At 37.7% G+C, this 19207-nt stretch overlaps 1 protein-coding gene across 1 annotated transcript in view; it reads left to right on the forward strand.

Annotated features, from left to right (window-relative positions):
- Positions 1 to 19207, forward strand: part of INSC (INSC spindle orientation adaptor protein) — a 126123-nt gene that overhangs the window by 92083 nt on the left and 14833 nt on the right. The window contains exons 8-9 of the mRNA XM_066320812.1: positions 15505 to 15676; positions 17903 to 18081. Of these exons, the coding sequence (XP_066176909.1) occupies positions 15505 to 15676; positions 17903 to 18081 (351 nt within the window). The remainder of the gene's footprint in view (positions 1 to 15504; positions 15677 to 17902; positions 18082 to 19207) is intronic.

A 19207-nucleotide genomic window follows, 5' to 3' on the forward strand; every position in this document is an offset into this window, starting at 1 on the left:
CTTGAATTTTCAGTGAAGCTCCTTCTAAGGAGAGTTTGTGACAGCCTCAGTCTGACTGAAGGCAGTGCAGAGCTGGATGCTCATGAAGCTGAGCCCTATACCCACACTGGAGAGACTGTGTGGCATAAAGATGAACAACAAAAGCCATGAAAGATCTGCCTGTGATGACACAATTTCCTGGTCACTCTGTTGTCTATTAATCCTCAGCTTTACTGACCAGAGTCCCTGATTAACTATGGTTTATAAAATAAGGGAAAGAAACTAAACCTAAAACAAAGACATATCAAACTCTAAAAAAAAAAAAAAAAAAAAAAAAAAAAAAAAAAAAAAAAAAAAAAGTAAAACTGCAAACTTATGCTGAGGTCAAAGCCTTCTGATACCCTGATTGTTGCCCAGAAGAATTCTGAAGGCAGAACGAGTCCCCTTGGGAAAGTATTTCTGATGGCTGTGCACAGGCAGTTTCCTGTTGGTGAGGTAGGAAAGACCATGCACATCCTAGAGTCCTTGGAAGGGGGACTGGGCTCTCCTACCCAGAAATTTTTAGTCCAACTGTAATTAGAAAGACAGGGATTTCCCAGTTTTTGATAGCACAAATTGGTGTATTTTATAAACCTGAACTTCTTTCCACCTGTGACCTTTCCTTTAAGTCCTCATGTGTATGTGTAATAGGCACACATCACTTTAAGGAGCAGGTAGGTGGTTCTTTTGTCCTGTTGCTGTTTCTAACATGATTCAGTAAGTAGGCATAATGGAGGCAACTACATGGATGATGGTCACTCCTGCAGAGTTTGCTGTGTCTGATGAACAGCAGCTGGAATTCTGAGAGAGCCCTAGTGCAGAGCTGCTCTAATAGAGTGAAATTTTGTCGCTGTCTCCATCTTCTTTTGCAAATGTTTCTATTTCCTGCCCTGGGTGAATTTCTTGAGCTCATTAGTTTACCTTGCCAGATGAATAGCTGCTTCTCCTTAGCCACAAAGAGCCACTTTTGAGTCTCCAGCAATGCAGGGATGTCCAGGTGCAGGGCACAGGTCTTACCTGTTGCCTCCAGACCTGCACCACAGATCTGTTTAGCTGCTGGTGCCGATGATTCAGCCGGCTTTGAACAACCATGGGTCAGACTAAGACTCAGTTTGCTTGCTGTTTGCTTTTGTTCATTTCCCTGCTTTATTGTATAGTCTTGTTCTCTCTTGCTGCTGTATCTTCAGGCCCTCAAGTCTAGAGTGCCAGACTAATGCTTAGATGTTCTATTTTGCCCATCTCTGTGCTAATATAAGCAACACTGGACAGAGTTGCTCGAGCTTCTGTTTGTGGTAAAGCCAGTGTCAGAATATAGCAGATTCTCAAGGAAGTATTTTGGACCTCTGCTAGAAAAGGCTGACATCCTTTCAGAGGCCAGTGACTATACACATTTCTGTACTTACCAGTGTCACTGTCTGTAAGTGTTGAGAGGAAAGACCACATTGCAAAAGTAGATTTCATAAACACTGAGACACTGCTTCCTCCACCTTCAGTCACTTGAAACAATTGTGGTCATGTCAGCTCTGCCAAATGAGTAGGATAACAAATTGTTCCAGGATGGATGGCTGGCATGAAAATCTCCCTTGTCCACTGGTGTAAGGCTGGCATGAAAATCTCTTGCCTGGAAGAATTTTGCATGTTTTCTGTAAACTCTCAAAGTACTCCATTAGGTAATATTTCTTTGTATAATTATATATATTATTGAATACATTAATTTAATGTATCTATCTAAATATTTTTATTTATTAGTATAATATTAGTTGATATTACTTAGCTATTTAGTTAGTTATTTACTTGAGGCCTGGGAAAAGGAAATAAAGCAAAATGCAAAAGCTAGGATAATGTGGAATAGACATTGGTGATTGAATTGTCTGCCCAGGATTTAAAAAAGTGATGAATAACATTAAATTACAGTATTTTTACATTATGTCTTGAATCACCAGAATAGTATCTATCAACTTGGGGATATCCATGCACCATCAAATGGCAATTAAATCCACTCCATAAAACTAATACCTACTTAATTTAAAAGTTGGCTGATAATGTATTCTCAGTGTTATTGTCGTCCTTGGGATGGGCACACAGTTTAAGAGCACTGAGTGAGTCTTTTTAAGGTATCAGCAGGTCTGTGGTCTTGTGCTGGTTGAGCTGTCGTCAAAGCACTTTAGATGGAGACATAGAGCAGTAGAATAATTTGGACAGGAAAGAATTTTTAAAGGTCATCTAATTCAGGCCCTCTGGAGTGAGATTAAAAAACACAGGGCAAAATAGAGGGCTAAGTCTATCATCAGTTGTCATGGAGGAAGAGATCCACACACGGGGCAAGAAAGCTTTTTCAAGCACAAAATCAGCAAAGAATTGGAGCACTTTTGCATTAGAGCTTTTCAGCTGTAGTGATCTAGGAAGAATTAAATTATACTCGCATTTCTGTGCTAATATGATTATCACGTGGCATTTTAGGGTCATAAAAGCCGAGTCATAATTCTCTACGTATGGTCTGAAAACTTCACGAGAGGGAAGCACAAGTTAAAAGTCAGTTTTGCCTGGCTGTTGACTCCCCGCAGTGAATGCACATTATGCTATGCAATAGTGGCACCCAGTGGAGGCTGGAATTACAGCAAAGTTTGTGCTGCTCCTGGGTATGGCCTGCCCAAATCTATCCTGTGTTTAGGAAGGCAGCAGAGGATTTGGGAAGACAGGTTTGTGAGGAGGAAATCTATGCACCACTGAAGCATCCTCCCAAATCAAGGCAAGCTATGTCAAATGGGTTTTTAATCTGAAAAGTTTAGGTTCTCTTATCTGTTCACAACAACCTGGATGGTGTGAGAACTGTTTTCATACAGGACAGACCCTCTGCCTGAACTGCATTTAAAAAAAAAAAAAAAAAAAAAAAAAAAAAAGTAAAAGGAAAAATTATTCATGAGCAACATCTAATGCAAGAGCATCCTTGGGGCAGTGGGAAAAAATGCCTCTGCTGCCCTGAGAGTACTGCCTGGATAGTGATAGTATCAGCCTGAAAAGCTTGGAGAGAACATGAGGAGCAGGATGTGTGCACAGGGGAAAGGGGGATCAGATCAGAAGGAAAGCGTGGCTCCCTGTTCAGTTTCAGTCTGAAAAGGCTGTAAGGTGCATGAGAGAGGAGTTGAGAATAGGGGGAATGATGCTAGGAGCGTCAGGTAAGCAAGGAATTATCAAGGGAAAATGTCTTCAAGATTTAAGTTCAGGTAATGCTAACAGCAGCAACACTAAAAATAAATGGACACTAATAATAAGCTGTAAGCAGAACAACCTCCTTCAGTGTGGAGTCCTCAATATGTTACAAAATGAATGGACTATCAGATTTCTCTAAGGAATGTGTTATTCAGTATGGGGTGGTCGACATGCTGCTCCATGGGGAATGAGATTATCTGCACTTGTAATCTTCTGGTTATTGCTTTCTCAGGCATCATGTTTGGCAAACAGTTGTGGTGAAGAGGGACTTGGGAATAACTGACATGTAGAATGGAGTGAATCAGAATAATGCTCCTGCACACAAGGTGCTGTTGAGCTCAGATTCAGTTCCTGTTATATGTTGGTCTAATCATAAGATGACAAAACTGTGATGAATGAGAATGATTATCTGAGTTCCTAGAAAATGCCCAACCTTAACTGCTTTAGCACTCTCTACCCTCTGCATTTATTTTAGCATTTTGTTTTAGGCACCGGATCCTTTGGCATTTTGTCCATGCTAGAATTATTCTAGATCTGCAAAAAGTGGCTACATGCAGGAAAATGCTTCTAGGACTTTCTGTTGATCTGGTTATTATTCAGTCTGAGAAACACTCAGTATCAGGAGTGATAATAATTAGCATTTTGTAATGGCTTATAACCACATGCTATGTGGCCATAGGGTAAGTAAGTTTTTATCTTCATTTTGTATCATAGCACAGGGTATGAGAGGGAAATGAAGTCACTCGAGAGTAAGAATCTCCCCCAGGTGTGTAATGTGAACTTCATGGCTGATCCAAACATGATGTTTTACTACAGTCTACGCTGAGGAAGCAATTATAACAAAAAAGAAGGCAAAAGTTCTGTTAGAAAAAGTATGCAATTAATTTTTGAGCAAGATACTTGATTTACTCTGAGAAAAATAGTTAGAAGGCATAAGTCACCTTTTAGTTGCTAGAGATGGCTCCTGTCTCATCCTGTATCCTTGAAGAAGAACTGGGTTACAAATCATAGGATCTCACCTAGGAAATATTCATGGATGAAGACACATGACTGACTTCCTGCTCCTGTTAGCTAAATTTATTTATGTATTTAAAGGCTGTGACAAATTGCTTTTTTCCTCACTCAGAAGAGGATTTTTGATGATTTGTGCCTGAGGGAACTGGCGATGTATGAATTTTCCAGCCCTTGGATTTCTGTGTGGCTTTATCAGATGAGGTTGAGAAACATACCCTGAACCTTTATTTTACCAGCTTTGCCAGTATATTACAATATTGATGTTACTCTGAATACAAATTCTGTGTTTGCTGCTCTCCTTTGGTTCATCTTCCCTTCAAGCTCCTTTAAACATGAAATAACACACTTGCATCTAATTTTTTGTACATTTTTCTGCTAGAAGAATTCATGTCTTATATGAACCAGTAAAAATTAATCACTCGCCACAAAATGTATGAAGAGGGAAAGGCACTTAGGACCTGGGACATTGGAGAAGACATTGGGGCAGAGAAGTCTAATTGATCAGATCAGGACTTCCAGCCCCAAAATGGATGGGTAACTGAGACATACTCATGTAACTACAATCGATTTTTCTTATGGAAAAAAAAAAAAACAACCCAAAAGACAAAGAATGACAATTGCTTAAAGTGGTAATGGCAAAGGAAGCAATTTTGAGATGACACTGTCATTTTTCCCTTCTTTTTCCTCTCTTGTTTTTTAAAGAAGCTATGAGTGCAGACTTCTGATCCTTCTAGTTCTAAAAAGCAGAGTAAGCCTATATCAGTAAGTAGTATTTTATAGTTCAAATAAAGAGAAAATAACAGGGAGAGAGAGAGATAGGAAATTATATAACAATCAAGGACCTTTTAAATTACCTGGATTAAGATTTATAATTGAATTAGGAGAGATCAGTTAAAACTCATTAAAAGCTGACTGCTTAGACTGTTGGTGTTTGTTTTTCCTTTCAGAAGAATGATTTGTGGCCAGTTATTTTGAACAAAAACATTTACATTTTCCTTAGAAAACCTTAAGGCTTTGGAATAGGTACTTGCATTTACTTTGGCCATTCATCTTTGTAGTGACTCCTGTGTTTTACTTCTGGTTAAAGTTGCTCTACGCTAAAACAACCAAGGATCTGAGCCATAAGTGTCAGTAAAAGCCCAGCCAACATCTCAGTTGCTGCTGGGTGGTTGTCCATGGTGGTTGGCAATGGAGATGACAGAGCTACCCTGCAGGTTTTGTGCATTAGGAGCGGGAAGCATCAGCTTTCCGTCACGGCAAGGACCATCTAGAAGGTGGTTTGGATGCACTTTGCTTTAGAAATACCTTTGCTCAGTGATGGGACTAATGAACCTCCAGAGTTCATGGTGACTCTTTGCTGTTGGCAGTATGAAGTTATTTTGGTGGTAAGAAATATGGAAATGAATGTTATTGGTATTTGAGACAGGTGTTAGTGAAAATCATAGTTACAGAAAAAAACCCCAAAGATTCAAATTGTTGTATGTACACACACAGAGTTGCTTCAAAAACTGTCAATTCCATAAACATTTGGAAAACCAAACCCCACATGTTCAACGCAACAACTGTTATTTAGGTTTTTATACAGAACTTTAGGGCAGATTTTGTGAACAGAACACCTAAGTGCCTAGGCAGTCAGAGTATTCATACCTGCAAAAATTCATACCCTGACTTTTGGGACAGCATGGGATGTGGGATGGTCCTTAACTTGACTGGGTCTAGGTGCAAGGTCTTTTACTGATGGCTCCTAATTTCACTGAAGAATTCTAAACCTTCAGTTTGTCATATCATTGATATGACTCAATTACAAGGTACTTTTCACACATTTTGGGTGAAACCAAGCCTGAGGCATGCTCTTCTTTTGTGGAATGTGAGAGAGCCAGCAGTTCTTAGCACGCAAGAGACTCGCTTCAAGACAGTTTTGAATGACCTTTACTACAACATCTCTTCCTCTTATGTAGAGAGGAAAAGAAAGTGTGTAAGAGAGATTGGCCTGAATTTTTTGTTGAGAGGCTACTAATCTAGTTATAAGCAACATGGTGGATATTTTTAAAAGTAATTTGCACTGATCTTTCTTTTTTTTTTTTCCTCCAGGATCCTTGTTGGCTTTGAATTTGGTATAATTATTTTATGTCGAATCTTGTTTTATATTGTTTACTTTCCTCATCAGACATCCCTCAAAGTAAATTTCAAAAAATATGCTAAATTCTTCTTTGGTAAAAAATAGTGGAAGAGGCATAGCACAAATTTTGCAGTGGCTTTTCCCTAGCAGTTGCTATCATTGCTTTCAGTGGCAGTTCAGGCTTGTTACACTTTCCCAAGGGTGAGAAGGATGTGACCAGGGAAGTTGGACATAGTTGTACTCTGAGATGTGATGGTAATGTAAATAGAACATCCACTGCTTATTCTTCCTTTTGTTCTTTGTCAGCTGTAGAGATTAAATCTTGGAAAAACATTTCCATTGAAATATTTCATTTACAGTCTGAATTATTCTAGATTATATTGCCTAGCAAATGACACAGATTTTGTTTGCTAATGTTTTTGGTGAATGGGGAGAGCACAGAAGACAAGTCTCAGGAGAAAGTCCAGTAAAGCATAGTTTAATTCTAGCCAAGGCCTTGTCCTTCAAAACATTTTCTTTCTTCTGATGCCTCGAGTATGACTTCTTCCTAAAAGTCTGGTCCATTTTGATTTAAAGTTACATTCTTTGGCCTCAAGGATTCAGTATCTCTGGTTTCAGAGTGATATGGACCTACCTTAGAATCCTAGCTGTGACGCTTTTCTAGCATCATTTCTAAATGTTCAATTATGTTATTTTTGATTCCTTCAGAAGTAGAGCAGATCCTAATCCTGGGAGCTCTCCTGAATCCAGGAGAAACCCAATACCATTCTGTGGAGACCTGCAGTGGCTCTTCTGCTCTTTATGGACTGGCAGATGGCAGAATGCAGCTTGATCATGTGAAATTTCTAGTCCAGACTTGAGCTTTACAGATCTGGGAGATTCAGCTGGTTTGGAATATGGAATGAGAGTTTTTACTGCTTATGAGAAGTGAGCCTTGAGTGTTACTGGGGAACGCTAATATTTAATATTTTTTAGTTGTTACATACCTTCTGTCATAAGATCCCTTCCATTTTTCTAAGAATGAGAAAACTAGTTTATGGATTAGGGACAATATTAGAAAAACAGGCAGTGACTGGATGACAGAATCAGAACAGTATTTGGGATTTTCCTAAACAACGTATTTGTTTTCCCAGCTCTGTGTAGCTAAAATAAGGCAAATTGAGGTTTTATCTTTGCTATAACATGACACTTCCACATTTCTCTATCCAAAATGCTTGAGGAGGGTCCTGGACTATTGAAACTGGAATCTGCTCACTAGAAATATCCAATTTCATTCAGTTCTGACCCGTTTTTCTGATGTGAGATCAGTTTACAAAAAAATAAGCTGACTTGAAAATATGATTTTGGAAGCAGAGTGGAATTGTCCCTGTATCAAAGTGCTATTTGGTACTTATCCTTGGATTTTCATACGTTGGGAGAGCAATCTCTATTGAAAGTGCAACAAAATTTGTCATTTTGTTTCTTCTAGTTCGAACACTAGCTTAACTTTAAATATCTGTGTTTACTATCCTTCGTAAGAGTGGTTTCTTTTGTTGAGACCTGTTAAGGCAGCAAAGAATATTAAGTGGAAGAAAAATCAAAAATCAGCTTGTAAAAATATCCAATTTTCTCAGCATTTTAGGATTGTTCTTATTTCTTCTAATATAGAAGAAATGTAGCAACTGTATTTGACCAAAGAGCATCACTGGAAGGTGCTAATGGCGAGAAAAACATCTGAGATCACTTTACCTGATGGCTCCTAGTAGACCTCTGACTGCTCATAAAGATTGAATGTGAGCAGCTGATCTTAAACTTGAATTTCTCAGGCTTAAAGCAATTCTGAAATTATTTTATTGCCACTGCAGTCATAGACATAAATCAATGTTTGTAGTGGACCCAAGGAGACTTACCTAACTGTCAGGATAGGACTCTTAGGATCAAATAACTTGGGTCTGCTGCAGCCAATAAAGTTCTATCAATTTTCACTAGATGAAAACTGCCCCTTTTTCACTTTTTTTGAATTTTTTGTTTAAATAAGTGTAGCAATTTCCTCTGTTGTTATTACAACATGAATGGACTCTTATTGAGTTGCTCACTAAAAGTTTTATAGCTAAAGTACTGTGAGAGTTTTCATTATAAATGGGTATCATAAAACTCTATAACTTGCTTGTAAAAATTCTCTGCCAATAAAAATCTGGCACATCCAAGGTTGGTTCTGGAGCTAATTTATTTAAAATAATTTATTAAAATAATTGAACAGCCATTGTGAAGTAATGAATGTAGCAAACAATTCTATTAACACCTGGTGCCTCATAGCGCTGTTCTTAAGAGCAACAAAAATTTTGGGAAGAGAAATGTGAATAAAGCACTGAGTCAGTTTTGGTAACTATGAATTTAGACATAAAATTTTTTTTCTGAGCAAGTTACTCTGTATATTTAATATGTTATATTTTATAAATATTCTACTACTACAGTACATTTGATTAGTGTAGATATGATAAGAAGCCTTGCATTTTAGAGAGGGATATTTTTTAGGCTAAACTGACTGACACCATTGAAATGAGAAATATTTGCAGGAAAATTGTTTGTATAAGGATCCTTATCTTAAAAGTGTTTGCAAAAAACTCATATTTTAAATAAGATTTTAAAAAAGTACAACATCCTGTGCATGTTCATTGCTCACTTACTCTGCCTCTCTAACGTAACTCTGCTTTCTACTGTGAGGTTTCCCTTGTCGTAATTTGAGAATAGAGTAGGGTTGTATTTTGAGCAAGTCATGGCATAATGGTATACACCTGGTCAAGAATTTTAATTCAATGAGAGAAGTTGTATGTGAAATTACAGTAATAATAACAACAGGGATTATTAAAATTATTGATTAAACCTGCAGCATAATTAACGTTTCAAATTTTTGGCTTGAACAAATGCAGAATTCTAGCAGGAAGATTATCAGATACTTTTCCTGAGAGAGGAAAGACACTGTGAAGAGTTAGATTAGGTGATAATGAGTGGCTGTGACCTCCATGTTGCTCTTTTTGGATTGAGACCCTTTCTCATTATTGTAATAGAAGAAGAGGGCACTCTAAAAATGCAGTGCGCATGAGATTTTTTTTTTCTCGTGAAGAGCTACACTAAGAGACACTTGAAAGTAGAAGCCATGGTGTCACACCAAAATCTAAATGATACAAAGTAATCAAACAAGTTGAAAGTTCATCCTTGTTTTTAAATGGCAGCCACCAGGTATTGGAGAAGATAGCCTCACACCATGAAGTGTCTGTGACATTATTTATTTAAAAGTAGATGACTGGAGCATGTTTTTTTCAGGGAGCACATCTCATTTTCTCGAGTGCCCTGCTACACATAACCTGGAGCCCCTGTTTGTTTATAGGAGTAGTTGAGGTGGGTATTTTTCCTTTTCTCAGACTGTGGTCCCCCAGGGTAAATAAAAATGAGGGTTATGTGAAAATGACTAATGCATGGTCTTTCCTTAATTCAGATTTCAAGTCCCAGTATCTTGTTCAGCATTCTTGTACACCACTTGACAGTTCCTCTCATCTTGTTGACAAGTCCTTTTTTGGGTCTGTGGGGCTTCATTTTAATGGATTTCAGACCCCAAAATATAATGTATAAAGCCTTATCCATTATTTAAAAGAAACAAGCATGTACTTTCTGGAATTTGTAATGCACATGCAGATACAAAAACCCCTTACAAATAGGAATAGATTCTCGCCACTTAAAAACAAGCCGGTGCATCCAGCCCTCAAAAATGTAGGGCACAAGAACCTGAGAAATATTTGGTGTCATGTGTCACATAGCTCCAAGAATTTAATCTTTATCATATGTGAGCATAAATAGTTCTTCCTTATTTTTACAGGGTTCTGACTCTACAGGTAACATAATCATTATTAGGATAGTGTGACAGAATAAGAGAAAGAAAATGTAACAAATGTTGAGTTCAAGGGTCGTTGTGAACATCTTTTTTTTTTCCCCACCAAGCTAATTTGTGACCAGTGGTTTTCCCTCTGTTTTGCCAATGCATCCTGATTCTGTGAACACCCTCTTGCGCTACAGATGATTTCTGCAAAACTGCAAGGGAATTCCTTTGCAGTCTCTTCTCCTGCCCTTTGTGTCCACTCAGTGTTTATCCTGTAGAAATGGAGGGATAGCATTAGAGGAGTAGATCAGGAAAGCTGAGTTTATCCTTGGGTGTTCTACTGTTTATGAAGAGTAGTTTGAAGCAATGTAAGCTGTGTTTTATGGGAGTGGCAATATGTGAATATTGCGAGGATAAGAGCAGTGAAATGCCTAGTTTCTTTTTATCAACTACAAAAATATTTTAAACACTGTCTTACCCTTCATTATCAGTCCTCAATATTGAAAGAGTTCAAAGCCAGCTCTTCTCTTATCCTTGAAGCAAAGAGAAGACAGAAGTTTGGATATTGACCTTCTGTTTTTGTCCTTCCTTTCTGTAAAATGACTTATTCTCTATTATCTCTTTGACAACCATTTGTATTTTTTGTCTGCAACAAACTTTGAGCATCTCTGAGTGCTGAGGAACATGAATTCTGAGGGGCAAGGCTGCTTCTTCTTGGGAGAAAGGGTTTGCATAAAATTTATTTTTTGACTCCTAGACAGTCCTGAATAAGGAACTTCTTATTTCATCTTGCTCTGCACTTTGTTTCTCTCTGCAATATTGATGTAAGGCTGATACTGAGGCATTGCCACATTTAATGCATCCTTCAAGGTGATACAGCCAAATGTCTTTTATCTTATGCCACACAACAATATTCCAGCATCAATTTCACACTATTCCTTGATGGATAAACGTCAGAAAGAAAAAGTACCTCTGCAGCAGCTTGAACATGTCTGAAGGAAGGTTTAAAGGCAAGCTGTGGTCGAAGCTCATGCAAACCAAAGCACAACTCACTGCCAGTTTGAATACAAGGCTGAAGTTTCAAAGGTGCTGAGTTGGGAACTGTTCAACCTCTATTCAGTCCCACACTATTCTGCGGTGTACACAAAAGAGTTTATAAATTAGGTGCCATGACCACTGTTGTACAGCATTAGTAATAAAAATCATTGCAGATTTAGTCACTGGTCACTGCTGTCACCATGGAATTGTTGCAGTAGTTTGGATTATTTGGGGTTATATTTGGGGAAGTTTTAATGGCATCACTTTGTTACTATAACATCTCCGTATCAATTCCATTACTCCGTAACAAGTCCTCAAAATAACAGTATATGGGTTCTGCTGGATGAATATGATAATCCTCCCTCCCTTCTTTCTCAGTTAGCCTCTCCCTCATCCTATAGATTTTGATGTGTTTGGGTTTTTATCCACCTTTATATATTTGATTTGCCCTGTTAATATTCATGTCTTCACCTACATAGCTGATCTGTCCTAGCTTCAGGTAGGAGGTGCTATTACACAGCATGTGTGAAAGGACAGAAGACACACAGCTCTGGTCTATCAGTTCTTGATTGTTGGGTGCAGCCTCCGCTTTTGAAATTCTCCTCTGGGAAAGCTGAGATTGTTTAAGGGGCAATCCCCTTGGTGATATTGTTTCCACATTTGCTGCCCTACCTCTGGATCTGAACATCTCCTTTTTATTCTTCTGTAAAACTGCTTTGAAATCTGCTGGTTCTTTTTATCAGAAGCACCCAGGTTTGGGCCAATGATTTTGACAGTGAGAAATCAGCAAGCAGAAACCTGTAAGACTTTCCAGTCTCACTAAAATCTCTGGAGACCAATTTAGAGAAGGAAAAAAAAGTTTTACTGATATGTAGGGATCACCTGAACGTTAAGTGAGCAAACAGGAATGGTAGGGAAAGTCATGCTATGAGAAAAAGCCTTCAGTGGCATTTTATACAAATGAACACAGACATTACTAAAAGGAAGGCGATGGGTCTTGGTTCCCAGAGTGACATGGAAAAACTGCCTTAAACTGCCTTTTGAAAAGCAGGGAGTTAAGATTGCTGTTGTGTGTAACACTTCAATCATGAAGTCATTAATGCAATTCATCCCAAGTTCTGTATTGGTATCTTTAACAGATGCCTAGTTTCATTTAACATTTTTAGGAGGAAGGACAGGTATACTGAAGAAAGAAGACTGTTGCCCCAGAACTCATTCATTCTTGTTGTAGAAAAAAGGAATTATTTCCTTTCAGAAGACTTGATCTATGCAGTAACATGGTCACACATTTATTTTGTCACTTGGATTAAGCTTCTACAACAGGGCTATGCTCATAAGGATGTAAGTTCCTGGCATTTTTCCAGTTATCAATACTGAAATATTAATGGTCAAGCATTTACTGAACACCATTCCTCAAATGCAGGGGCTCCACAGCTTCTTGTTGTATTCATGGAATTCATTTGTTTGCATTATCTGGCTAACTGGTTCTTTTGTATTGCCAAGGTGATGAACAGATTTGAAATTTAGCTGATTACTTCACCAAAATTAAACAGAAAACAGGGCAGCCATCCAAAGTTCCTTTCAGTGTGAAACCTAATTATAAAAATGCTTTGAGCAGCAATTTCTTTTTGGATGTTAAAGTGCTTTTATTAGATTGTTCCCCTGTCATTTTAAAATTTATTGCTAGACACTTATAAATGGGGTTGCCTGCTGAAGTAGAATTTTTTTTCTGTATTGAAGATGGGAGGAAAAAAGTGTATGGAGCAAATTTTAGGCTGAATTTTGTTAGTATTTTGCATGTTTCTGAAAAGGACGGAGAATAAGAAGTGCTGGCTTTCATAGACCCAAAATATGTAATTTATCTCTGTGTTGAATAAAATTGTATCTGCTTTTTAATTCCCAGTTCAGCAACTCCCAATTTCCAAAAGCTATTAATTAGCAAATAATGAAATAAAATATGTGATCTAAAATTTGAGTACAGCCCTGTATTGTTAGAAACTTGTATTATTAATGTAGATTTACACAATTACAGTGATAGAAAAATCTAACTATGTACTTGTACCTGTCTTTCATAAGCCATTACCTGTTCTCAAACAGTGTGAAAAGTACTCTTAAGTCATTTGTCAAGGTCATTGAACATAAGTTGGCCAAGTGAATTGTAACCAGTAAATTTAGAGCTGAAGAGGAAAGTGGATCTTAGAAGAATTTTCTTGTGAAATATTTTTTTAGTGTCTTGGAATGCATTTGACTTTTTATACTGCCTGTTGTTATTAACATCCTTTGGATCCCAGACAAGGTGTGATCTGGGGAGATTTCAAGGTGGCAAAATTGTGGGATTTTGCACATGATATTGTCTAGCACACTTTGGGTACTAAATCATCTTGTGAGGACATAGATTAATTCTTGACACTGAGATCTATTAATATACCTTGAAGCCCAGTGAATTATGTGAATCTGCTGTTTCAAGCTGTAGAATTCTGCCATAACTAGGAGGAAATATTTTGCTGTAGGTAGATTAATGTTGAAAGCTTGTCAAGAAAAAGTTTAACATTGAAAATTTATTCTTTCTCTTTTTGCCAGTACTAGAGCTTCTACAATAAATACCATTTGTGATCTGAGTTGAAATAGAGATAGAGTTTCTTTTATATTTATTTGTGTTACTAGAGTTTCAATGGTATAGTCCATTCTCTATTAAAATCTGTGTCCCAGTGAATAATCTTACAGAGGGTAATTTTTATTCCTATCTGAGAGCTTTTCTCATAAAATACAGTCTCTGTCAGTGCTTATAAAATAATTTAATTCATGCCCATTGAAGGATAAGTAATTAAGATAACATTCTGTATTAATAAATAACAAAAATGAGAATAAAAGAATTGCCAAATACCCTTTCTGAAGGTAATGCATAGGACTTAACATGGATGTTGTAAGGAAGCTTTGAGTTGACAGAGAATGCAAACTGAACAACAGAGCTAAGAGCAGGTTCAAAACACAAATGTAGGTTTGTTTTTTGTTTAATTATATTTCAGTACTAAGCCTTCTTAACTCCTCTTTGTATCTCTAAAGTGCCCAGAGCTGGGGGTGTTTGGCCTGGAGAAAAAGAGGCTCAGGGGAGACCTCACTGCTTTCTGCAACTGGGTGAGCAAGGTGGGAGTCAGCCTCTGCTCCCAGGCAGCCAGGACAAGGGGAAATGCCTCAAGCTGCACCAGAAAAGGTTCAGGCGGGGCACCAGGAAAATTTCTCCCTGAAAAGGATTGTCAAGCTTTAGAATGGTGTGCCCAAGGGAGGTGCTGCAGTCACCATGACTGGCACAGCACTGGGTGCCATGTCTGCTTGACAAGTGGGTGTTCAGTCATAGGCTGGACACAGTGATCTTGGAGGCCTTTTACATCCTAAATGATCCTGTATTCTAACCACTTGCTTGTCAACGTGGTAAGTTATTCAGGGCTATGTTAAACGGGGAAAAACACATTGCTGTTACTTTGAAAGTTCACAGAGTATGCATAGAGAACACTTTCTAGCTGCATTTTGTTGCTAACAATGATCCCAATGGACGTGCCCTGTTTCTGTCTTTCATTGTGCCAGTGGGTCTCCTATAATTTAAACCAGTATGTGTATGTGATCTATCTGCCTGAGCTGTGTAAGAACTCTTCGGACTCTAAAAGCATAAACCTAAGTTATTTCTCATTTTTCTGTTTCCTTTTGAAGTGAGCAAGAGATGTGTGGACCTGCCTTTAATATAAATTCTGTGCAAGGTCATCAGGAGCAGCCTGGCCAGGGTCATCCTAAAAGTATTCTTTTTGATCCTGTGTTGGCTTTGTGACAACTTCAGGGAAAAATGGCAAAAAACATATAGTCTGTTTAGACCTTAGTGCACACTCAGGTTTGAGTCTTGTAGTGCTCAAATGAGGCATAGTAGCAATTAACTTTTGCTTATCAGAGCTTATTTTTGGATTCATGTTTAACTTTAGATGTCTGTCAGAGAAGACTTTGTTGGGCTGAAATTGATTTCACAGAAACATTAAGGCAGAAGGAACTGCCTGACTCTTGGCAGGACAACAAATTTATATGCTGAACTCATTTGTATTTGTTAAACTGAAACTTCATGCAATACAAAGTCCACTAAGTTTAAGTTATTTTTGAAAATAAATTGGATAGTTTAGTCACTGCCATGAAAAGACAAATGAAAAACCTCTTTCGTTGCAAAAGTGCTTCCTACATAATTTCTAACTTCTAGATTTTTTTTTTTCCATAGGTTGATGGGATACTGTGCCTGGCTGACATCCTCACTGATACCAGCCATTCTGAAGCTACTCATGCAGAAGCAGCAGCAGTAATTGCCCAGATCACATCTCCACATCTCACTTTCACTCAGCATCTCAGCAACTTTCTGGAAAATATGGAAGAAATCGTGACAGCACTTGTCAGTAAGTTTTCCACAGGACTTTTGAGTCCAGTTAAAATAACAGGTTAGGGTATGGCTCTTTTATTAGAAATATTCCCTAAATAATGTTTACCATACTTCCCTTAGCAGATTTAAAACCAATTTTAAATTCTGAACCAAAGAATTCCACAATTACATAATATTTTTTGCTCCGAGCCACATGTGAATAGAATTTATGCATATTTGTAAAAATATTATCTGTGTGAAAATCTATCTTAAGAGCCTCAGGAAAGACCCAGTCTGATTTTTGTCTGTAAAAGAGGAATATTGAGAGCTGCTAGCCTTTATGCCTGTTGTATTTTCCAAGCCTGATAGAACACAAGCTCACCACTACCTCTGCTTTTGTATGATAATTCAGAAGAAAAGTAGAGTGCGAACTATGGGTAGACACTCTATGGGTACAAGAAAATAAAAGATCTGTCTTTCTTGTCTAGGCCCCTGATCCATGGTAAAATGAAACAAAGATAACAGTAAGATTTTCCTTAACCTGGGTCAGTGAGGATACTTTAGAAAAAGAAGATTATATTTCTCATTGATTTCTAAAGAGAGGAATATCTTATTTCTGGCACTGTGCTCCCTCCCTCTCAAATACCAGAAGCTTTCATTCAAGTATTCTTTTCTCTCTAGTCTGGAAATTCAGTTTCCCAGAGCTCCAGTACTGTTTGTGTCTTCTAGTTTGATTTCTCACTTATAATAGATCAGTATGTTTGGAAATTTTTCCAGTGACCCCAGTGGTTACAGTTAAACTGCAGCACTTCCATTTTAATGGATGATTTTGTGTTTGGTGGTGGCTTTTTGGTTGGTTGGTTGTTTTTTTTTGTTTGGGTTTTTTGTTTGTTTGTTTGCATTTTGTTTTGTCTTTTGGGTTTTTTTAAGAACAAAAAAAGAGTAGTACCAGTGCTTGAGGATTCTGTGGTGACTGGGTATTATCTGAGATGTATTTAGGCATTCTTTAATAGGCCCAAACAGAACTAGTGATGCAGAAATCAAGGGAACAATTTATTCCTGATGTCCAGCAAAAAACGTAGAAGCTTGTGCCCTGACACTGCCCTGAATCCAGCAGGAGGAATTAACCTGTGCAGAGCTTGGTCTTGTTTAGGTAGCAGAATCTGACCTGATTGGTTTCAGATGATTTTCTTGGTTATTATAGTGTACCATAGCCAAGGGCCAATCTGAAAAGCCTATCCAGAAGGCATTAGCTGGTGGATCATTTCCTCAATTGTTTAAGTTCCACAGGAATTTTAGTGGTATTAATATTCTGCCCAAGAAATGTACACATTAAAAATGGAACATGTATAACTTTGCAAGAGCCATTTCAATAGTCACACACCAGTTTCCTTGTAATATTTATAACTCAGTAATTGAATTACTGTAATATGTTTAATTTTTAAACCATGCAGAAATCCCATTACCAGGTGATTCACATCTTAGTTAAAGTACATATGTACAAGGGATTAAAAGGTAGCTGTCTCTTCAGCACTTCTTATTGAAGTTGAAAAATATGCAGGATGATTTTTGACTACAGGGAATTAGACTTAGAGGTAAGCAACATGTGTATGTACCTTGTTCTAAAGAAGAGGATGGAATTATTCTCATATGGATCATTTACTGTTAGCTTTCTGCCTCCTGTATTTAATTTTATTTAGTTATATCAAGCTTTATTTTGAACAACATGCAGTGAAATATTACCAGTAGAATGTTATACTAGGTAGAGCATATTGTTCATCAGAGTTGTAGTGAGGTGGGTGTTGGTCTCTTCTTCCAAGTAACAGGTGATAGAACAAGAGTAAATGGCCTCAAGTTGTGCCAGGGGAGTTTTAGATTGGATGTTAGGAAAAATCACTTCATGGAAAGGGTTTTTAAGTGCAGGAAGACTCTGCTCAGGGAGGTGGTTGAGTCGCCATCCCTGGAGGTATTTAAAAGCTGTGTCCATGTGACACTTGGGCTCATGGTTTAGTGGTGGACTTGGCAGTGATGGGTTTGGTTGGAGCCGATGATCTTAAAAGTCTTTTTCGTACTAAACTACTCTATGATGTTACATAATTGACAAGATTAAGTTTATATCTTTTGCTTCCTTTTTTATCTCTGTGTTTATGAACTTGATACTGGCTAATAAGATCATTATTGCAAGTTGCAAATGCTTAAATATTGCCTTTAAATGCTACAATAAAGGAATGACTTTTATTCAGCTTATTTTCTGCATTCCCAGAACTGTGCCAAGAAGCCTCATCAGGTGAAGTTTTCCTGCTGGCTTCAGCAGCTCTTGCCAATATTACTTTCTTTGATACCATGGCTTGTGAAATATTGCTCCAGTTAAATGCAGTGAAGATTCTTCTAGCAGCATGCTCAGACAAATGCATAGTGGATACTCCGTATTCCCGGGATCAGGTGAGGAATTTCTCTGCAAGCCACTGTCACATTTGTGTAAAAGCCTGATGATTTCAGCACTATGTCCATTTTGACATATCCAAACCTACGTTTATTTCATGTATCTCTTTCTTGGTTCTTTTCATTATATGCCTCTCTCTTTATCTGCTTCCGTTCCTTCTTTGGTTTTGGTTTGGGGTGTGTGTTTGTTTGGTTTTGTTTGTTTTTTAATGAGCATTATAAAATATGACAGCTTTAATGTGATTTTCAAAAAAATAACTTAAAAAGTTGCAGTTCCATATATCTAAGATAGTGGAATGTGTTGGTTTTCATCATGAAGTAGGCCAAATAATAACACAGAGACCCAGACAGCTTGTGGAATCTCTCTCTCTGGAGGGATTCAAAACTTGACTGTATAGAGGTTTGAGGCAAAGATATATATGCAGAATAAATATACAGTTGTCAGTTCAGATATGAATGAGCTCCAAAAGCTGAATCAGGACCTGATCCCCAGCCCATTGACGTCGGTGGGCTTTGGACCAAGTACTCTCTGCCTGGTAGATGGTTTGCAAATTTTTATTGGCAAATACTGCTAATGTAGTTTTGCCTTTCCCTTTCCTTCTCACTATTATTTATTTTTTTTTTTAGTAAAGGGACACAAAATTCTGAAGGTCTATGCTAATGCACAGATGAATTATGGTAGACTTGAGATCCTCGCTGCCACAGAAGGCTTTTTTCGCCATTAACCAGGAGCCAGGCCTTGGAGATTAAGGCCCAGTGGATCCTAGAAACTGATTATTGGTGTTCTAGAGGGGTGATTAGGGCTGTTTTGTATTATACTAATAGCACTTATTAGTTTTTTCTAATAATACTACAGTAATTATGTCTTAATTCTATCTTTTTATGAACAGCTCAGGACTGTGCATACAAAGATAGAATTAAGATATAATTACTGTAGTGCTCTTTGGGCAAAGTCAGAGCTATCAGCTGTGGTGTTGACATGGCTGTATACTATTGCATACGCACAATCCTTCACATTCTTTTTTTTTTATTCCTCCTGTATGCTCTCATAGTTTTGATTTCTGTATTTCTTTATGCCCTTGTTTGAATTCTGCTGTCAGCTGTGGGTTTGCAGTTTGCTCTGTGG

This window comes from Sylvia atricapilla, chromosome 6, assembly GCF_009819655.1.
Source record: "Sylvia atricapilla isolate bSylAtr1 chromosome 6, bSylAtr1.pri, whole genome shotgun sequence".
Taxonomy (NCBI): domain Eukaryota; kingdom Metazoa; phylum Chordata; class Aves; order Passeriformes; family Sylviidae; genus Sylvia; species Sylvia atricapilla.